Here is a 21764-nt window from a genome sequence, read left to right on the forward strand (position 1 = left end):
ATGGATACTTGCAAATAGACAGACCAGACATGCTCATTGGAGACAGAGAAGCAAATGGTGGCTTGGAAGCAGATAAATCGAAGTTTGAATTTTGACTCCACCCACTTACCTGTGTGACCTTGAGCAGGTGACTTCACTTTTCTGATCCTCAATTCCTGAGCCTCCTCCAAAAGGAAGATATTATATACCTTTTTAGACTAGTTGTGAGGTTTAAATGAAAGAATATATGAAAAGGGACTAGCACCATACCTGGTATGTTGGAAGTGCTCAATGATGGTAGGTATTTCTTTTATTATTATCAGGGGAGTGGGGAAACAAAGTAAGATGCTATTATAATGCTTCAGATGGATCACACCAGAGCAAAGCTGTGAGTTGTGAGAGCTGCAGATCCACAGCTGCTTGGTGCAAGATATGAAATCTAGATGGGAAGAGGTTTCAAGAACCTATCTGTTTGGCCTGCTTATGTGGCAGCAGAGTCCTGGTTTGGATTCCGAGTCCCCTTTTCCCAGGATCTTTAGCTTCCTGGGAAGCCCCATCTTAGTATTATTCTTATAAAATCTGTATACCAGTTCTTGGGGGGTTAGACAGGGTATTCAAGCATCAGATTTGCCCACATCAGCTATGGGAGTCCCCAGCTTTAAGACTCTGGGTCAGGGGTGGGCAAACTTTTTGACTCGAGGGCCACAATGGGTTCTTAAACTGGACTGGAGGGCCGGAACAAAAGCATGGATAGAGTGTTTGTGTGAACTAATATAAATTCAAAGTAAAGGAGCGGAGGGGAGAGCAAGAGAACCCTCTGCTCTTTCAGCTCTGCGGGCCGGATAGAACAGCCGAACGGGCCGGATCTGGCCCGCGGGCCGTAGTTTGCCCACGGCTGCTCTGGGTCAATGTATGGTTACATAATCTCCACCTTCATGGGTGAATATTCATTTATAGCTACCGGGCACATCCATGAGTCCCTCGTCATAATCCTGGGAGGTAGGCAGAAGATGGCTTATCCTCTCCACTTTATGGAACCCTATATAATAAAAGGCTAACATGCAAATTGACCAAACAGCAGAACGACCGGTCGCTATGACACACACTGACCACCAGGGGGCAGATGCTCAATGCAGGAGCTGTCCCCTGGTGGTCAGTGTGCTCCCACAGGGGGGGTGCTCAGCCAGAAGCCAGGCTCATGGCTGGCTAGCACAGCAGCGGTGGTGGGAGCCTCTCCTGCCTCTGCAGCAGCGATAATGATGTCCGACTGATGGCTTAGGCCCGCTCCCTATGGTATTTCTTTTATTAATATCAGGAGAATGAGGAAACAAAGTAAGATGCAATTATAATGCTTCAGATGGACCACACCAGAGCAAAGCTGTGAGTTGTGAGAGCCCATCCCCTGAGTGCTCCCGGACTGTGAGAGGGTGCAGTTCGGGCTGTGGGACACCCCCCTCTGAGTGCACAAATTTCATGCACTGGGCCTCTAGTTAAGAAAATACGACTCAGAGAGGTAAGTCATTTGCCTGCAGTCGGTATCAGCAAGTGGAACCTTATCCTGAAAACAATGTGCAAGATGATGGAGGAGACATGGAAATGCATCTAAACAGAAAGAAAAGCAGAACACACAAAAACTGTGGCATGAGGTAGAACGTGCCAAGTTCCAGCTCTAACACCATTATATTCCTGTTAATCAGACCTACCCCTTGGTTTTCAGGTATGACAGCTTTGGCCGCCTGACAAATGTGACCTTCCCTACTGGCCAGGTGAGCAGTTTCCGAAGTGACACAGACAGCTCAGTGCATGTCCAGGTAGAGACCTCCAGCAAAGATGATGTCACCATAACCACCAACCTGTCTGCCTCAGGTGCCTTCTATACACTCCTGCAAGGTAAGCCAGGTGGGTGCTGGGGACTTTAAGGCAGAGGGGTGAGGAGACCCATTTGGAAAAGGGTAACACAAGAAACCAGCTGCTAAAAAGCTTTACAACTGGTCTCCCTCTGTATTGCCGCCTAATCTGCAAAACACACCAGCCTGAGTCCTATAAATTCTCTCCCCGAAGCTTCAGAGTAATATTTCATCGTCTCATCCCATTATCATCAGAACAAAGGGTAGAGAATCCATTAGCTCCTAATCGAGGTGACCTCACTGTTCTGCCATTCTAATGGCTCTCAGATTAAAGACTCACTCTCACTCGGGTGCAGGCAAGGACGAAGGACAGAATAATTACACCCAATTATGAAAGGGATTTGGGCGTGAAGAAGCCCTTCCTGAAGCTCAGGTGAGAATGGTTTGTGCCTCTGCTGAGAGTCCATGGAGAGGAGCCCTTCCTCTCTGCATCCATCACATAATCCCTGATATGAGTTGATCTTTTAGCATTGCTGTGAATTGTCTACCGCAATTGTTCTCGGGGGATGTGGTGACTTAGAGTGGAGCTTGCAGCTTTGCTGGACTTAGTAAGCATTAACAAAACCAAACAAAAAAAAAAGGGCAGCACAGGAAAAGGCTTGCTTGGTCTGCACCACCCCCCTCAACCCCACAGGGCTTTTGAGGGGTGGTTGTTTGTGTGTGTTTTTTAAAATATATATATTTTTTTTTAATATATTTTATTGATTTTTTACAGAGAGGAAGGGAGAGGGATAGAGAGTTAGAAACATCGATGAGAGAGAAATATCGATCAGCTGCCTCCTGCACACCTCCTACTGGGGATGTGCCCACAACCAAGGTACATGCCCTTGACCGGAATTGAACCTGGGACCTTTCAGTCCTCAGGCCGACGCTCTGTCCACTGAGCCAAACCGGTCAGGGCTTAAATATATGTTTATTGATTTCAGGGAGAGGGAGGGAGAGATAGAAACATCAATGATGAGAGAGAAACATCAATTGGCTGCCTCCTACATGGGGATCGAACCTGCAACCCAGGCATGTGCCCTGACCAGGAATTAAACTGTGATCTCCTGGTTCATGGGTTGACACTCATGGTAAACCACATGGATTTTTATACTCCCAAAAGTTTTGACACAAAGTATTGAAAAAGACCTTGGCCTGGGCGTCAGACACCCAAATTCTAGTTCTCACTCTGCCACATCACCATGGCCCTCAACTTTCTTCTCTGGGAAAAGAAAGCAGGTTGAAGCCACGTCAAATGGTGTGGGCGGCACACTGAGTAGGAGTTCTTGGGTAGACAGACTGGGACCCCGCGCTTGCTGAGCCAGTTCCTACCTGTATGAACTGGATGGAGTCAGTCTTCTCTGGGCCTCAGTTTCTGCATCTGGAAATGGAACTGACTTACAATGCCTGACTCAGGGTTGCTCAGACCCTCTCTTTAGACAATGTCCATAAAGTGACCAGCATGGGTCAAGCACATAGTATTGCTCAGTAAGTACTTGTCCAGTTAATTAGCTAATTAAGAAGTAGTTGGATTTGATTTGCCATTAGAAAATAATTGTATATTTTCACAACCATTTTTACTCCCAAATGAAGTCCCTATGCCTATAAACAAAAAAGTCAAAGAATATGCTAAGAAATGAAACTAGGCCACCAACTTAGACCATACACAAGAACAAACTCAAAATGGATTAAAGACTTACATGTAAGTCACAAAACCATAAAAATCCTAGAAGAAAACATAGGCAGTACAATGTCAGACATTTCTCATAGCAATGTTTTTGCTGATATATCTCCTCGGGCAATAGAAACAAAGGAAAAAAATAAACAGATGGGACTACACCAAACTAAAAAGCTTTTGCACAGCAAAAGAAATCATCAACAAAATGAAAATGGAACCCACTGTATGGGAGAACATATATGGCAGTGATACATCTGATAAGGGGTTAATTTCCAAAATATATAAAGAATTTGTACAACTCAACACTAGGAAGACAAACAACCCAATTAAAAAATGGACAAAGGACCTAAAAGGCACTTCTCCAAGGGGACATATAGGTGGCTAAGAGACATGAAAAAAATGCTCAATGTCACTAAATCATCAGAGAGATACAGATTAAAACTACAATGAGATATTACCTCACAGCTGTCAGAATGGCTACCATCAATAAGTCAACAAATGACAAATTCTGGTGAGGATGTAGAGAATAAGGAACCCTCGTGCACTGCTGGTGGAAATACAAACTGGTACAGCCACTGTGGAAAACAGTCTGGAGTTTCCTCAGAAAATTAAAAATGGAACTGCCCATGACCCAGTGATCCCACTTCTGGGAATATTTCCAAAGAAACCAGAAACACTAATTTGAAAGATTATATGTGCCCCTATGTTCATTGCAGCATTATTCACAATAGCCAAGATTTGGAAGCAGCCCAAGTGCCCATCAATAGATGAGTGGATAAAAAAGCTGTGGTACATTTATACAATGGAATTCTACTAGGCCATAAAAAAAGGGGGGAAAAAGGAAATCTTACCTTTTGCAACAGCATGGATGGACCTGGAGATTTTTAGGCTAAGTGAAATAAACCACTCAGAGAAAGACAAATACCATATGATCTCACTTATATGTGGAATCTAATGAACAAAATATAGACAGAGACATGGATACATGGAACAGACTGATAGTTGTCACAGGGGAAGGGGGTTGGGGGGCTGGATGAAAGAAGATAAAGGAATTAAGCAAATAATATATGTGTGTGCGTGCATGCGTGCGTGCATGTGTGTGTGTGTGTGTGTGCACACACACAGAGACAACAGTGTGGTGATAGCCAGAGGTAAAGGGAGGTGGGGCGGGGGGGTAGGTAGAAGTAGGCAAAGTGTGTGGCGGGGGAAACAGGGACAAGAAGAGACTTTGCTTGGGGCGATGGGTGCACGATACATTGTGCAGAAGATGTTTTGTTGAGTTGTGCACTTGAAACCTGTATGCTTTTGTGGACCAATCTCACCCCAGTAAATTCAATTTTAAACAAAACTCGAAGAACAATAGCAGTTCTCAAAGAAAGAGAAACCAAACTCTAAAGTTTCTTCCCCACCAAGCACCTGTAGCCCTGGGTTGGGCCACACCCCAGGTGTTATGCTCTCACTGGGTTATTACCCAGAGAAGGTACCAATTCCAAGCCAGCCAGGCCTCTGCCTGACAGGGCACAGCAAGGCCATCATTACTCAGACACCCTGTCCTTCAGGCCCCTTTTCTTCCCTGTAGTTAAGACTTGTCTCACCCACTCCATACCTCTAAGCTGACTTTGAGCAATTTTCTTAAACGTTAATGCAGTCTTACTTATATTTGGCAACTTTTTTTTTTTTAATTCAAAAGTGCCATCAAAAAGGTTTTAAAAGGTACCATCAATTTAATAACAACTTTTCAGGTTGGGGGATGGGGCTGGAAGGAGACCCACAAGAACTTAAGACACATTGCCATTTCAGAAACAGTGCAATGTGTAAAGGAAAAGTACATATTGGACCCCAGGACACGTGTTGCCTGTTTTTCCTCTTTGGTACCTCTGCCAAGCTCCCCTTCCTTCATTCATACCAGGCCCAGATGCTTAGTTCTGCAGCCGCCTCAGTAGCCTTTATAAAAAGCGCTTTCGGTTTCATCTCATGTCTGAACACTGGGCAGAAACAGGAAGGAGCTGCTAATGAGCAGCAGCCTTGGGAAGTCACTGCTCACATTAAATGGGGATCATTGAGATGGGGCTCTGCAGATGCTGTTCCACCCACAGTCACCATTAATGGACATATGTGGATTCAGGAGGAAGCAGTTTTAAAAGATAAATTGACACAGGCTTTTTCACTGTTCAAAGGAAGTAAAATACAGATTGTCGGTGAATAATGCATAGCGAGTTTGAGGCAGATTTTAGAATTCTGTGTGTGAGAGAGAAAATGGAGAGAGGAGGAAACAGGGGAGGGAGAGGGGCCCATTTGATACTAGCAGGGAAGATTCAGTGAGGGTTTCCTACAAAAACAACATCCTTATTGCTTGTCAGAGCCCGGAATATATCTATTTCAGTCCAGCAAATGTTTACTAAGCACGTGCAATAAAAATAATAGTGATAACTAACATTTTGTAGCACTTCTTGGTATGAACTATATTTTTTAATGTTTTACATTCATAGTCCTATTTAATCCTTACAACAACCAGATGAAGTAGTTATTACTAATATCTCCCTTTTTCCAAATAAAGGACCATGGTCATACTGGAGAAGTTCACTCTAACAAGTGTGTGAAATGGGGTAGTGGAGATGGAGATGGCTAGCTGTATGGCAGTGACCAGCACAGTGCCAGGCATATAAAACAAGTAATAGCCACAGTTTACCTAATACCCACTATACACCAAGTACTCATCTCATTTGATCCTGTGAGGTAAGAGTACAGTTACTGCCCCAGTGTACCGAAGAAACAAGGGCATGAGAGGCTAAGGAATGAGCCCCTGGTCTTACAGCAGGAGAGTGGCAGAGCTGGGACTTGAACTCAGGTAGCCTGACTCCAAAACCCTTGCTCTTAATCTCAGTGCAGCAGTGCCTCTTACCATAGGCACTGAGGTATTTGAGAATTGGGTAATTAACAGGTGGACGAACCCTACATCCCTCACCAAGAGCACCAATGAAGCACATAGAGGAGAGAAGGGGTATATGGGGGAGGCATTCATTCTAACCAGAGATACAGGGGAAGCTTCTGAGAAGAGAGCACAGTGCAGCAGAGCCTCTAAGGAAGGACTTAGGCTGCCACTTATTGAAGAGAGGGCAGTGCAGACAGAGGCAAAGGCAGAGAAGGGACAAAAGGCAGGAGAGTGCAGTATAAGGTCAGAGATGTGATTTCCACTTTTAGAAGAAAATTCCGTGTGCATTTCACAACTGAAATTGACTTTTTTCTCCAGAAGCACCTTCTAGCTACAGATCTGAATTAAAATGTTTTAACCAAATATAAAACTTCAAAATCATATCTATTTTTTAATTTTTAAATTATATATATATATGTGTGTGTGTGTGTGTGTGTATATATATATATATATATATATATATACTGAGTGGCCAGATTATTATGATCTCTGAACACATAATAATCTGGCCACACCGTGTGTGTGTGTGTGTGTGTGTGTGTGTGTGTATATGTGTGTGTGTGTATATATATATATATATATATATATATATATATATATATATTAATTACAGGCCCGGTGCATGAATTCGTGCATAAGTGGGGTCCAGCCAGCCTGGCCAGGGGGAAGGGACATGGGCAGTTGGGTGGCCTGCCTGCTGGTCGAACTCCTGGTTGAGGGGACAATTTGCATATTAGCCTTTATTATATAGGATATACACTGAGTGGCCAGATTATTATGCATTCAGAGATTATAATAATCTGGCCACTCAGTACGTGTGTGTGTGTGTGTGTGTGTGTGTGTGTGTGTGTGTATATATATATATATATATATATATATATATATATATATATATATTGCTGCTCCATGACTTATGATGGGGTTGCAGCCCAATAAACCCATTGTAAGTTGAAAATATCATATCCTAGGTCGAAAATTCATTTAGTACGCCTAACCTACCAAACACCAAAGCTTAGCCTGGCCTACTTTAAATGTACTGAGAACACGTACATTAGCCTATAGTTGGGCAAAATCATCAAACACAAAGCCTTATTTTATTATAAAGTATTTAATATCTCATGTAGTTTGTTGTGAATATTGCTTTCACACCATCATAAAGCTGAAAAATCATAAGTAGAACCATTGTGAGTCAGGGACCATCTGTAATGTATATATATGACAATAGTTTAAAACATATATACACATATATATGTTTTTATTTAAACATATGTTTTAAATCATATATATGTTTTAAATCACAAATATATTTGGCATTCTGTCAGTGATTTAAGTTTTGGAGTTATTTTTCACCTTGTTATAAAGAACACTGTTACCCTAGTATATATCAAGAGCCTTAAAAATGTTCACCCTTCACTCTACTAATATTTTTAGGAATCTGTTTTGTTTTTTTAATATATTTTATTGATTTTTTTACAGAGAGGAAGGGAGAGGGATAGAGAGTTAGAAACATTGATGAGAGAGAAACATCGATCAGCTGCCTCCTGAACACCCCCTACTGGGGATGTGCCCACAACCAAGGTACATGCCCTTGACCGGAATCGAACCTGGGACCCTTCAGTCCACAGGCCGATATTCTATCCACTGAGCCAAACTGGTCAGGGCTTTAGGAATCTGTTTTGATTAAATAACCCAAAGTGAATACATTGACTTATCAAAAAATATATTCCTTTGATTGAGGTAAAATTCAAATACCATAAAATTCACTCTTTGAAAGTGTGCAGTTAGTTCAGTTGTTTTTAGTATATATACATAATATGCAACTATTACTGTTATCTAATTCTAGAAAAGTTTTATCACTCCCAAAAAGAAACCCTTACCCATTAGCAGTCACTGTCCATTCCCCCTTCCCCTCACTAATCTGCTTTCTCACTCTATGAATTGGCCTGTCCTGGACATTTCACATAAATGGATTCACGATACAAGGCCTTTTGTGTCTGACTCCCTTCACTTAGCTTAATGTTTAAAATATATTTATTTGCAGTGTTACATGTAGTTGTGAAAACTGGCGATAATTAGAAATCTATTTGAAGCTTGGTTAAATAAATTATTTTCATACAACAGAATACTGCTCATTCATTAGTAAAATCTTTCATGAAAAATATCCAACAATATAATACAATCATCAGGGAAAAACTATAAGCCATATTTTATACTCTGACTATATTAGGAAATACCCTAACAATCTAGGACAATACCATCATATTTACAATGGCTTTTGGGGGGAGGGGGTTGGGGAGTATTGAGATTGTGGCTGATGTCCATATATTTTCCTCGTTTTCTTCAATGATAGTGTTTTGTTTCTGTAGTCAGAAAAATAAACACATTTTAAAACCACACCCCTGCCTCCCTCGGTCCTCCTCCCTCCTGAGCATTCTGTCCCTCTCCTCTCGCACAGACCAGGTCCGGAACAGCTACTACATCGGGGCAGATGGTTCCCTGCGGCTGCTGCTGGCCAATGGCATGGAGGTGGCACTGCAGACTGAGCCCCACCTGCTGGCGGGCACTGTCAACCCCACCGTGGGTAAGAGGAACGTCACGCTGCCCATCGACAACGGCCTCAACCTGGTGGAGTGGCGGCAGCGCAAGGAGCAGGCGCGGGGCCAGGTCACGGTCTTCGGGCGCCGGCTGCGGGTGAGCAGGACCTCCGGGCAGGTCTCCGCCTCTGAAGGCCGAGTCCTGGGAGGGAGAATGAGAAGGAATCTGGAGAACTGTGTTCCATTCTTGAAATTGTCGCTGGGGTAGAAAGTTTTCCTGGGCGCTCAGTATCCTCACCTGCAAAACGGGGAAAGTGAGGCAGGCAACTCACGTATGAAGCATCTTGTCTATCTTTTCTCTTTTTTTTATTGTCTAAAGTTTTACATATGTCTCCTTTTTCCCGATTGACTCCCCCCCAGCCATGCCCACCCTAGGCAAGACCCCACCGCCCCAGTGTCTGTGTCCATTGGTTATACTAATATGCATGCATACAAGTCCTTCAGTTGCTCTCTAGCCGCCTCCCACCCACCTCCCCTGCCATTGCCCATCAGTAGATGAGTGGATTAAAAAACTGTGGTACATCTACACAATGGAATACTATGCCGCTATAAAAAAGAAGGAACTTTTACCATTTGCTGCAGCATGGATGGAACTGGAGAGCGTTATGCTAAGCGAAATAAGCCAGTCGGAGAAAGATAAATATCACATGATCTCACTCATATGTGGGATATAATGATCAACATAATTTGATGAACAAGAATAGATCTTATCCATCTTTTCAATTGTTACCTGTGGCAAGATTACTGGCTTTGGTGTTAGTCGGGCCTGAGTTGGATTTCCAGCTTCTGTTATTCCTTGAATGAATTGGGTGGGGCAAATCCATTATCTCTTAAAGCCTTGATTTCACGATCTATAAAATGAAGAAGATAAAACCAAATTTATACGTTGCTACAAAGATCAGAAAAAAACATATGAAGTGCCTCATACAGAGCCTGGTCATTATAAGTGGTTAGTCATACCTGCTCATGTTGTTGCTGTTAGTGCTATTCTTATTACTAGTGTAGTTATTATGTTGCTGCTATGTCTGAAAATTCCGTTTAGCTGTTTGGAACCTAAGCCATATCCTCCCCCTTTTTCAGGCAGTTATTCTTTCTAAATGAACAAAATGACCCCCACCGTAGAGGTCACCGCAAACAGGCTGGCATCTGTGGTCTGGCATCTCAGAGTGCTTTGCAGAGTGGGTTCCCCTGAACCAGCCCTTCCTCATCCTCACTACCATGTGTCCGTAGTGTGGCTTCGGGCCCCAGCGCCCGATTGCCCAGCCCCTCCCGCTTTAGAAAGGAAGTTGATTCCCCGTCACTAGCCCTGGCTCTCAGCACAGCACCTCGGGGACCACAGGTGCTCTGTAGAGACTTGCTGAGCTGAGCCACAAATTCCTGACTCCTCAAAACCGCAGAAGGATCCTCATGCAATGGAGCTGGGCCTGTCTTGTCCCCGTGCCCTTCAGCAAAGAAAGTTCATTTAAGCACCCGAGTTCCAGAGAGAAAAGGGATTTTCCCAGACTCGAATAGCTAGGGCGTGGTAAGGACTAGAGAGTAGGCACCCTGTCTCATAGCTAAATTCTCACAACAGATATAGAAACATTAAGGGAATTATCCAATATCACACCACTAGAGCCAGAAAGCCAGGCTTCCTGTCTTCTCTCAACATCCAAGAATCTAGCAACAATCTGATGTGGGAAACAGCCTTCCACCCCTTCCCTAAGAAAGGCCTCTCTGTCTTTGTTCTTTGTGGCCTCACTGAGCCCCCGTCTAAATTCTCCTGCAGCTCCTCATGAACATTTGAGGCGGTGTGCTAAATGGGAAGTTTGACCTGGGCCATGGGTAGCCTTGAGCAGTTCCTCTGAGCCTGAGATTCTTCTGCAGAAGCCAGATAATAGATTTGATATAGACCTCACCAGGCGCTGGGAGACCCCAGGTGCTCCATAAGTGGCAGCAATTAGTGCTTGTAGGATTTCCTTTCTCCAGGTGAACTGGACCCAACGTTTCCCAGGCTTGAGTTCGTCCCTCTCCCAGCCTGAGATTAATGGCGCTCCAGTGAGGTGGCCGTATCTCCTCGTCCTCCCAATATAAATGGCCACCCACAGTGGCGGCACGTGGAATTAGAATGTTAGCCGGGTGCGCCTCTCCATAATGGAGCTCATTTTTTATACGACTGGGAACTTTTTTAATAAAGAAAGATGTAAAATAATCTCATTGCCGCCACTGCCAAGCACAGGAAGCATTAGGCAGTTCCCCAGTGAGCTGCTTAATTCAATTTTATTAATTTTGCCATGGAGGTATAGCTCCCCTTCACTAGGGGTCCTCCAGAGGGTGAGGGGGCAGCTGGCTAGGTGGCAGCATCTTGGGGAGTCACAGGGGACCTTCCACATGATGCTGTAAAAAGACTCCATCATTGTTGGTGGTGCAGACCTGGCATCTTCCTTTATGCTCTCGGTAAAGCACACAGCTTCAGTCTCCAATGCCTCATATTTTTCATGGGAATTGTCTGCCACACTGTTTTTGTTTCTTCAATTGTATTTGATTACCCCTGGGAAGGCAACCTTATTATAACCAGGCCATTCGCAGCTGAAGTCGTCTCAGCATCATCATTATAAATCCTTATTTCCTAAGCTTTAGAATTTGTTTGGGGAGGAGGGAGAGACACACATGTCTCTACTTCTTCTGAGACTGACCCTGATCATTTGTTGTCATTTAGTGGAAATAATCGCAATCATTAATTCAGTACCTTCTGTGTGCCCAGCACTCCACTAGGTAATTTACTTAGATTTCTTCAATCCTCTCAACAGTCATTTGTTTTACAGAGGGAGAAATTGAGACTCAGAGAGGGAAAGACACTTGCCCAGGGTCATACAGAAGAGCTGGTCACAGATGAGGCCAGAATCCTGGCCTTAATCCCTAGACCTGAGCCCTGTTTTACCACCTGGGGCCCCAGAGGGCCTTTCATTACCTCAGTCCACATGTGCTGTTTTGCATCAGGTGACCTACCATGTGTGCTTGCTTCTTGGGTCTTCCTTACTGCATGTCAAATTTAACCAGTGACTAATGGAAGAGTGAGACAATGTACCCAAATGTACCCAGACTCCAATCACAGGAAATCCACATTTTAGCTTCAGAGTACCTAGCAGTGTTTCAGGGGTAACAGGTACCAAATATAGAAAGAGGACTCGGAGGTATATTTCTTCATTAAAATATGAAAAACCCTGACATCCTGCTCCCTGTGGGAGCCCTGTATTTCTGACTTTGAAAGGAAATCTAATCGGGTGCTGACCTAGTGACCCAAGTGGAGATCACACAAGAGCTTCTGATGCTGGGGGCAAGAGCAGACGTTCTAAAGCTAGGACTGTATCTTCAAGTGGCCCACAGCCTGCAAAGCCAGCCCAGATTCAAACCCACACAGCCCCCCCCCCCCCCTTTCCAGGGCATCCAGGAAGAAGAAGAAGAAACCTGGGGAGCTGACCAGGGTGAGCGAGAAGCCTAATTGTGGTGAGAGAGGGCAGGAGAGATCCCAAAAGGGAAGGGAGGTCCAAAGCCCCAGTAAGAGTAGGACTCTTAGAGGACCACTGAGCATGTGTGGGCACATTGCAGTGGAGACAGTCAAACCCAGACCCAGTCATACCAGCCACGGGATCTGGAGCATGTCCTTTATGTCCCTGAGCTTTTGTTTTCTCAGGTCAAACACTAGCACAATGCCTGGCACATCATGAATGGTGTCAGGCATTGATTTGCTGGGCCCACAGGGCCTCTCCCTTTTTAGGAGGGAGTCAAGGATCTGCCTACCATCCTTATTAGAAGAATCACGTTAAGAAATGATGTGAGTCATCTTCAGTGACAGCTACTGTTTGCTCAGCACCTGCACCGTCCTTGTCCTCACAACAGTCCTATGGAATTGGCATCATTATTCCCATTTTATAGATGAGAAAACTTCACAGAGCTCACAAGTGACAGAGCCAGGACCCCAACCCTTGTTGACACCCACAACCTGTGCTGCCTCCTCTATTCAGGAGCTTCTCAGCATCCAGATTAACCTTCTCCTTCCTCCTACCCCTTCTCCAGGTTCATAATCGGAACCTACTATCTCTGGACTTTGACCGGGTGACACGCACAGAGAAGATCTATGATGACCACCGCAAATTCACCCTCCGGATCCTGTACGACCAGGCAGGGCGTCCCAGCCTCTGGTCACCCAGCAGCAGGCTCAATGGTGTCAATGTGACATACTCCCCGAGGGGCCACATTGCTGGCATCCAGAGGGGCATCATGTCTGAGAGGATGGAATATGACCAGACGGGCCGCATCACGTCCAGGATTTTTGCTGATGGAAAGACATGGAGTTACACATACTTAGAAAAGGCAGGTGTCTGTTACCCTCCATCACTGACCTTGCCGAGTAGACGGCCAAGCCCAGTCTGCTGACCTTGATAGGTTAGGTCTGATTCCTGTGGTCTCCAAAAGGGAATGTTCAGAAAAATCTGTAGCAGAGGTCCGGGGGGACCCGAGAGGCTTCCTTCAGGAGGGATCATGGTGATGGCGTGGCAGGCGGGGGACGAGGGTATGGTCCTGGGGCAGGAGAATGTAAAAGTTGCATGTGATAAACTAGAGCGGGGAACAGGATCAAATACTACCTTGACTTACAGAGCAAGATTCAGGGTCCCAGAACAGGCAGAGATCTGCTCCCAGGTCTGGGGCACATGGGGTGATCTGATCACGGAAGACAAAGCAGAAGCCTAAGGATCAATACCTAAGCAGGAAATACTTAATCCTGAGCTTCAAGTGGTATGTGTGGCCTTGGTAAATCCCTTCTGCTTCAGGTCAGGATTCATTTCATCCCAAGGGTAAGGAATCAGAAAGGGCCTGAAATCAAAAGTTGATTCCAAAGAGGAGAAAATGGTAGCTTTGGTACCTAGTTCCCGCTAAACTGCTGACTTATGCCCGAAATAGAGTCTGTACTTCATGGCCCAGTCTTGGTACCCAGATTCTTACTATGTTTCCTACTCCTGGTCATCCCTCCAGAGCCCAGGCTCTGCTTACTCTGTGGTCAGCCTCCCCTGCTCTGTGCTGGGTGAGCATCTCTGAGAGCAATGTTCTGTGGTAGTGCTAAGAGAGACCTTGAAGGTCATCCAGTATACTGAAAAAGCTAGGGCCACACAATGAATGTTGTTAGAAGCCAGATTTCCCTATTCCCATATGGCCTGTTACTATATAAACAAATGTGCAAGGCCTTAAATGCCTTTTTCAGACATGGTCTTTATCCTGTAGGCCACGGAGAGTCAACAGAAGTTGTTTAGCAGTCAGTAGACATTGTCAGACTGTATTTCAGGGAAATAATTCTTGTTTGAGTAGGAAGATTGATTTCAGAAGGAAGCCAGGAGAGAAGATGCTGTGAGTACTTTAGGCCAGTGCTCCCACCTTTGTTACAACCCATCACATACTAAAGTCATCATTTTTGTACCACGCAAAGGGGCAAATTGACAAGGCTTCTCATGGGGCCCCAGGCCCTGCCAGGCCAAGGGATGAGAACAACACTTATCTGATCATATCTGTACCCCATTGCAGTGTCTTATGGAAATATCTGGCCTGGGCATAATTTAGGAGATCCACCAGTTTCCTTGGCCTTTCATTGCTTTCCTTAAGCCTTGGGCACACAGACCTCCCCTTCCTCCCACCACCCTGCTCTCATCTCTTGGTTCTCCTTTCCCTCCAGTCCATGGTGCTGCTCCTACACAGCCAGCGGCAGTATATCTTTGAGTTTGACAAGAACGACCGCCTCTCCTCGGTGACAATGCCCAACGTGGCCCGGCAGACATTAGAGACCATTCGCTCAGTGGGCTACTACAGGAACATCTACCAGCCCCCCGAGAGCAATGCCTTTGTCATCCAGGACTTCACTGAGGACGGGCACCTCCTCCACACCTTCTACTTGGGCACCGGCCGCAGGGTGATATACAAGTATGGCAAGCTGTCTAAGCTAGCCGAGATGCTGTATGACACCACCAAGGTCAGCTTCACCTATGATGAGACAGCCGGCATGCTGAAGACCATCAACCTACAGAACGAGGGCTTCACCTGCACCATCCGCTACCGTCAGATTGGGCCCCTGATCGACCGCCAGATCTTCCGCTTCACTGAGGAAGGCATGGTCAATGCTCGTTTTGACTACAACTATGACAACAGTTTCCGGGTGACCAGTATGCAGGCTGTGATCAACGAGACCCCACTGCCCATCGATCTTTATCGCTATGACGATGTGTCAGGCAAGACAGAGCAGTTCGGGAAGTTTGGTGTCATCTACTATGATATTAACCAAATCATCACCACAGCGGTCATGACCCACACCAAGCACTTTGATGCATACGGGCGGATGAAGGAAGTGCAATACGAGATTTTCCGCTCACTCATGTACTGGATGACCGTCCAATATGATAACATGGGGCGAGTAGTGAAGAAGGAGCTGAAGGTGGGACCCTATGCCAACACTACCCGCTATTCCTATGAGTATGATGCTGACGGCCAGCTACAGACTGTCTCCATCAATGACAAGCCGCTCTGGAGATACAGCTATGACCTCAATGGGAACCTGCACTTACTAAGCCCGGGGAACAGTGCACGGCTCACCCCACTAAGGTACGACCACCGCGACCGCATCACTAGGCTAGGTGATGTGCAATACAAGATGGACGAGGATGGCTTCCTGAGGCAGCGAGGTGCTGATGTCTTTGAGTACAACTCAGCTGGCCTGCTCACCAAGGCCTACAACCGGGCTGGTGGCTGGAGTGTCAGGTACCGCTACGATGGCCTGGGGCGGCGGGTGTCTAGCAAGAGCAGCCAGGGCCACCACCTGCAGTTCTTCTATGCAGATCTGACCAACCCCACCAAAGTCACCCACCTCTACAACCACTCCAGCTCTGAGATCACATCCCTCTACTACGACCTGCAAGGGCACCTCTTTGCCATGGAGTTGAGCAGTGGCGATGAGTTTTACATAGCTTGTGACAACATCGGGACCCCTCTTGCTGTCTTCAGCGGAACAGGCTTGATGATCAAGCAGGTCCTGTACACGGCCTATGGGGAGATCTACATGGACACCAATCCCAACTTCCAGATCATCATTGGCTACCATGGTGGCCTCTATGATCCACTCACCAAGCTCGTCCACATGGGCCGACGGGACTATGATGTGCTGGCTGGTCGCTGGACTAGCCCAGACCATGAGCTGTGGAAGCACCTTAGCAGCAGCAACATCATGCCTTTTAATCTCTATATGTTTAAAAACAACAACCCCATCAGCAACGCTCAGGACATCAAGTGCTTCATGACAGGTGAGGATTGGGGCTCATTCAGAGGGCAGAGGCCTGTCATCTCTTCCTCTTGTCTGGTCATTGACATGACAGTCATCCTTGAGAAAGTTGCCAGGGGGTAATGGGAAACATTGACTTTTTCTTAGAGCAGCATTTTCCAAAGTATATTTGAAGAAACACTAGTTCAGAAAAATGCTCTGGAAAACTGTTTCTGGCATCAAATCAATTTGACAGGGAGGCCACCATTCTTTAAATTTTCATAATACATTTCAGCTTATGAAAGGCTCTGAGAAGTCCTGTAGTAAAGAGAATCGTTTAACATATTTAGCCATTATTTTTTGAACCTTTTTTTTTTACAATAAAAAACCCTGTTTTTCATTATGAAACCTTAACATCTCCCTGGATGCATTCCTTAAAATGCACTTTGGGAGTTTCCAACTCAAAAACCAAGCTGGCTATGAGTCTCTGAGAAGTTGGGTGAAGGTATGGCTTTAAAAAAAAAAAGTCTCTTATTTGGGATGTAGTAATGGAAAATTTAGACTTTGGAGACAAACAGAACTAGGTAAAGGGGTCCAACATGTCTAAGCCATTACAGTCATAAAAATTACTTAACTTCCCGAATTCCTGATTTGTAAACTGAAGTTAGAATACATACCATGACTTGGATAAGTTAAATATGCACATTGTAAATCCTAGAGCAACTACAAAGAAAAAAAAAGGCATAGCAAATCAGTCAACAGAGGAGATATATGAAGACTAAAATATTTTCAATCCAAAGAAGGTAGGCAAGAGGGACAAAAGGAGCAAAGAACAAACAGACAAATAGGAGAGAGAAAAAAACTTCCCTGGTAGGATGGTTGCAAGGCTAAAATGAAATACACTTTAGAACCTGCCCAGCTCAGTGCATAGCTCACGTTGGTTCCCTTTCCTCCACCTTCTGATTTAAAAAGTGGACTTTGCTTTCCACTACTGTGGAACCACCTAGAGTATAAAGTGTCCCATAGGTCATACATGCCAGACATGTCTCCAGCAGTCATGGTCCTCCCAGCAAGCAGCCACTCCCAGCCACAGAAGACCTCAATGTCTGAGTGACTGTGGGGATTCAGGTCTGGAGATAGCCAGCACTTTTTATAAAAGAGAGCTTGTGGCATATCCCAACTTGTAAACCTAGTAGTCACCACCCGCTTTGTCCTGTGACACAATCCTCTTGCTCCCTATTTGAAGGCAGTTTCATTCCTTCAACAAGTGCCTCCTCTGTGCAGCCACTCTTTCAGGCACTGGGGATAGAAAGATAATCCCTGCCCTCCAGGAATGCACTCTGCAGGAAGGGAGACAGACCACTGCTGTCCAGTGTGAGGGCCCCATGGTGAAGAGTTGCACTGATGGCCATTGAGACACAGGAGGCATAGCTGGCTCTGCCCAGAGAGCAGCCGATATTTGAGGCCCACTAATGAGTAGACATCCATCAGGTACTAGAGAGGGAACTGCACATACAATAGTGTAAGAGAGCCCTGGCTAGGTAGTTGGTTAGAGCTTCATCCTGATATGCCAAGGTTGCAGGTTCAATCCCCAGTTGGGGTATATACAAGAGTCAACCAATGAATGTATAAATAAGTGGAACAACAAATCTCTCTCTCTCTCTCTCTCTCTCTCTCTCTCTCTCTCTCTCTCTCTCTCTCTCTCTCTCTCTCCAAAATCATTTTTTTTAAAAAATAATAGCCCTGGACAGTATGACTCACTTGGTTGGAGATCATCCCATGCATTGGAAGGTCAAGGGTTCAATTTTCAGTCAGGGCACATACCTAAGTTGGGGGTTCGATTCCCCAGTCAGGGCATGTACAGGAGGCAACTGATTGATGTATCTTTCTCACATTGATGTTTCTCTCTCTCTCTCTCTCTCTCTCTCTCTCTCTCTCTCTCTCTCTCTTCTCTCTTCCTTCCTTCCTCCCTCTCTAAAATCAATAAAATATATTATAATAATTTTTTTAAAAGAGCATAGAGAGAGCAGCAAGTACATCTCACATGAGGGCCACTTAGGGATATGGCTTCATTGGCCCCCGAACTCGGTAGCCTAGTCTGGACCCTGTTTCTGCTGACAGCAATTGGAGGAATTTTAGGGAAGAATTCCAGGTGGTCATGTTGAGAGAATTCAGGTGGTCCTATTGAGAGTCCTAAGAGTGGGGAAGAAGAGAACTCAGAAGTGAAGCAGGTGTGACGGAAACACCCTGGGGGCCTGCGGATGCCCAGGAGACTCCCCACCAGGCCCACACTCCCCTGCTGCCAGCCCTGGGAAAGCCTCACCAATTGCAAGGACATCTCCATTACATCTGTCTGCATTAATCACACCGCTGCCTCACCCTCCCGGGAGTGTCCTGTGAGATGTCTTGGCAGGTTACTATAGCTGGGAAAAAAAAATGGTGCAAAAACCATTTTACTATTAAAAACCAAAATACTACAATTCTCATTAAACCTTACCTTTTAGCTTCTATCTGGGCTACATGCAACCTCATTCACATCCAGCAACAACAATAATAAAAAGAGCATCGTTTTCCCAAAATTTTCTTCAGGGCTTGTGAGATATACTCTAATCATTGGATAGGCTTAGGTCACATGACAACCCCTGAACCAATCAATCACTGTGGCTGGGGGGACAGAATGCATTGCTTGGCTTAGCCAGGTCACATGCTCCCTTATTGAACGCTTAGTTGGAGACTGCTTCCCTAAAACTATATGAGGACCCCAAAAGGAAGGAGTGAGCAGGAAGAATGTGGTGCAAGGAAAATGACCAAAAAATGTGCACCATGGATATATCATGTACATTATTGTACTTAACCCTCACTTGAGCCTGGGAGATGGGGATCACTGACCTCATTTTCAGAGAGGTAGTCACTGGCCCATTAGGAAGTGGCAGGAAGGGGTTAGATAGATCGCTGCCCCATCTGACTCCAAAGTCCTCATCTTGAATTCATATTCACTTTGTAAAGTGCAACAAAGGGATTCTTATCATTCATCACCACTCCAGGTGGCCACATTGAGCAGTCTGGGATGGATGAGTAGAGAAGAGCTTTTTAACTTGAGGAATGTGTCTACATCTGATGCCATAAGAAGGAAAAGTAAAATTCTCAACTCTTCAGAAAAAAAAATTTTTTTTCCCAGCGTTTTTCCTAAAGGTGAAATGAGAAAGTTTCCTGCCTTCCATCACTTATAATTAAGGCCCAGCACTGTTTTCAGACCCCTGGTTTCCTGGGACTTTGCAGTATTCCTGATAGAAGATTTTCTTTGCAACTACAAATTCAGATGCATGTTCTCAGCCTCAGGCAAAAAACCCTTAGTAGGGTTCCCACCACCCACCCCCACTTGGTTCTGTTTGTTTTAATTTCCCAAAGAACCATCTGCCAAGATTCATAGAATCAGGGATTCTTAGAAACTCAATGAGGAAAGGGAATTTGGAGAAAAGCTGGTCCAAGCACTCATGTTACAAATGAGGAAATGGAGGTCCAGGGAGGTGGAGGCATGGGTTCAAGGAAACACAGAAAACCTTCTGTGAACCAGGAGGAGCTGCACACTTTAAAATACATTCATGTAACAAACTCACAACAGGCCCTGTTGTCAGATAGCTGCCCCAGATGGTAACACTGTTAGTACTCCTCTCCATGACTTAAAGTAAACCACCTCTGCCATCAATTTGTAGGTAAGGAAACTCAGCCTCAAAATGGTCCAAGTCCACACAGTTTGCAGGTTAGGGGCCAGAGTGTAGACCTGGGTTTTGCCTTGCCTCACCATGTTCTTTCCCTGATAGGATCTTTCTAGAAGTTTCCACACTTTCCTTTCTAACCACCCCTCTACCTCAGTGCCTCCAGGTTTCACACCCCAGAGAGGGGCTCTGGGACATACAAAAAAAAAGACAAAAAGGAAAGTCAAGCACAAGGCTCTTGAAGGGGAAGGAAGCATGGGATGCTGTGGTGAGAGGGACACCAATGTTGACCCCCAAAGAACACTCCCATCACTGATGTGAACTCAGTGGGTGATAGGGAAGACAATTCCACCAAGGCCTAGACCCTAAACAGGGCCTCTTTGACCAGGGATCTCTCTCCTTTGGAAGAAGCTGAAAGCAGGCCTGAGTACCCAAAGCCCCGAGTTGCTAGCTTTGGGGCTCAGCTCCAAATCCTGCCTCCCCCAAACTTTGAATTCCAAGTCTCTGGTCAACAACTGCTTTGTCATCTTCAGCTGCCTCTTCTCAAACCTTGCTCCAACACTCTCTCCTATAGGCCCCAAATCACCTCCTGCTTGCCATCCCAGGCTCTTCCTGCTCCAACCACAATTTCCTTTCTGGTTCTCTCTCTGCTGTCTGGGGACCTGAACACTCCCTGCACTTGCCTCCCCTCTGCAGGCCTTGCCTTGTGCACCAGTCTTCTTGAAGTGCCCCCTTTATCTACAGCAAAGCCTGACAGTATTTGCACAGCTTTCAATGTTTGGCTTAAATACTACCTTCTTCATGAAGACACATCAGACTAGCCAACTGAAAGACTTCTGACTTCTCCTCATCTTTTTTCTTGTGTCAGAGTTCTCCATGCCCATGTCCCCCTTCAGGGACCCGAGTGTGCAAAGGGAGGGTCTGTGTGACACAGTACTAGGCACGGAAAAGGCACTCAGCAACAGTGGGCCAAGTAGCTGGTTGCACACCCTCCCCTCTCTTTCTTTTCTTTATGTCTTGGCTTTCTGATTCCGTTCTTTAGTGAACCAAATGCTCATGGCAAAATTACCTCTCCCTATACCTAATATACTATCTATATACATAAAAGGCTAATATGCAAAGTGTCCCCTTGGGAGTTCAGCCAGGAAAACAGGAGTTTGATCTCTCACTATGATGTGCGCTGACCAGCAGGGGGTGGCGCGGAACTTGGCAGGCCACCAGCAGCAGCGGCAGGGCCCTGAGGGAGTGAGGGAAGGAGCAGGTGGGGAGGCAGGGAACCTGATCAGCCCTAATCGCCGGCCAGGCCTAGGGACCCTACCCATGCATGAATTTCATGCACTGGGCCTCTAGTAACTAATAACCCCCAAGGAATGCTTTAAATCAATAAAACCTATCTACGGGGCTAGATCCTCAAGCCCAATAGAAAGAAGGCACCAGGAGGTTAAGTGACTTCCTTAGGCTGTCAGAGTGAATGACAGGCAGGATCATGGGGGAAATCTCTCTGATCTTTGGTACAGGCCATCTCTGTGCCCTATGGCACTTGGGCCCTGAGGTTCTAATCTCTGCAGAGAGGGTTGGAGGGACATACAAACAATCAAAAACAAAAGAAAGGCAAGCATAAGATGGAGAGTTTGTTTCTTACACGAATTTTCTCTTTGAAAGTCATTCATATACATCTCTCCTTTGAGAGTGATGGTCCC

General features: G+C 45.5%; 1 protein-coding gene across 9 annotated transcripts in view; it reads left to right on the top strand.

Annotated features, from left to right (window-relative positions):
• The window catches only part of TENM4 (teneurin transmembrane protein 4), a 2454724-nt gene that overhangs the window by 2424605 nt on the left and 8355 nt on the right, over positions 1-21764 (top strand). For all 9 annotated transcript variants that reach the window (XM_080687404.1, XM_080687408.1, XM_080687411.1 and 6 more), the window contains 4 exons: positions 1697-1869; positions 8934-9169; positions 13129-13425; positions 14777-16391. In XM_080687404.1, the coding sequence (XP_080543530.1) occupies positions 1697-1869; positions 8934-9169; positions 13129-13425; positions 14777-16391 (2321 nt within the window). The remainder of the gene's footprint in view (positions 1-1696; positions 1870-8933; positions 9170-13128; positions 13426-14776; positions 16392-21764) is intronic.

This window comes from Plecotus auritus (genome assembly GCF_963455305.1).
Source record: "Plecotus auritus genome assembly, chromosome: 9".
NCBI classification, from domain to species: Eukaryota; Metazoa; Chordata; class Mammalia; order Chiroptera; family Vespertilionidae; genus Plecotus; species Plecotus auritus.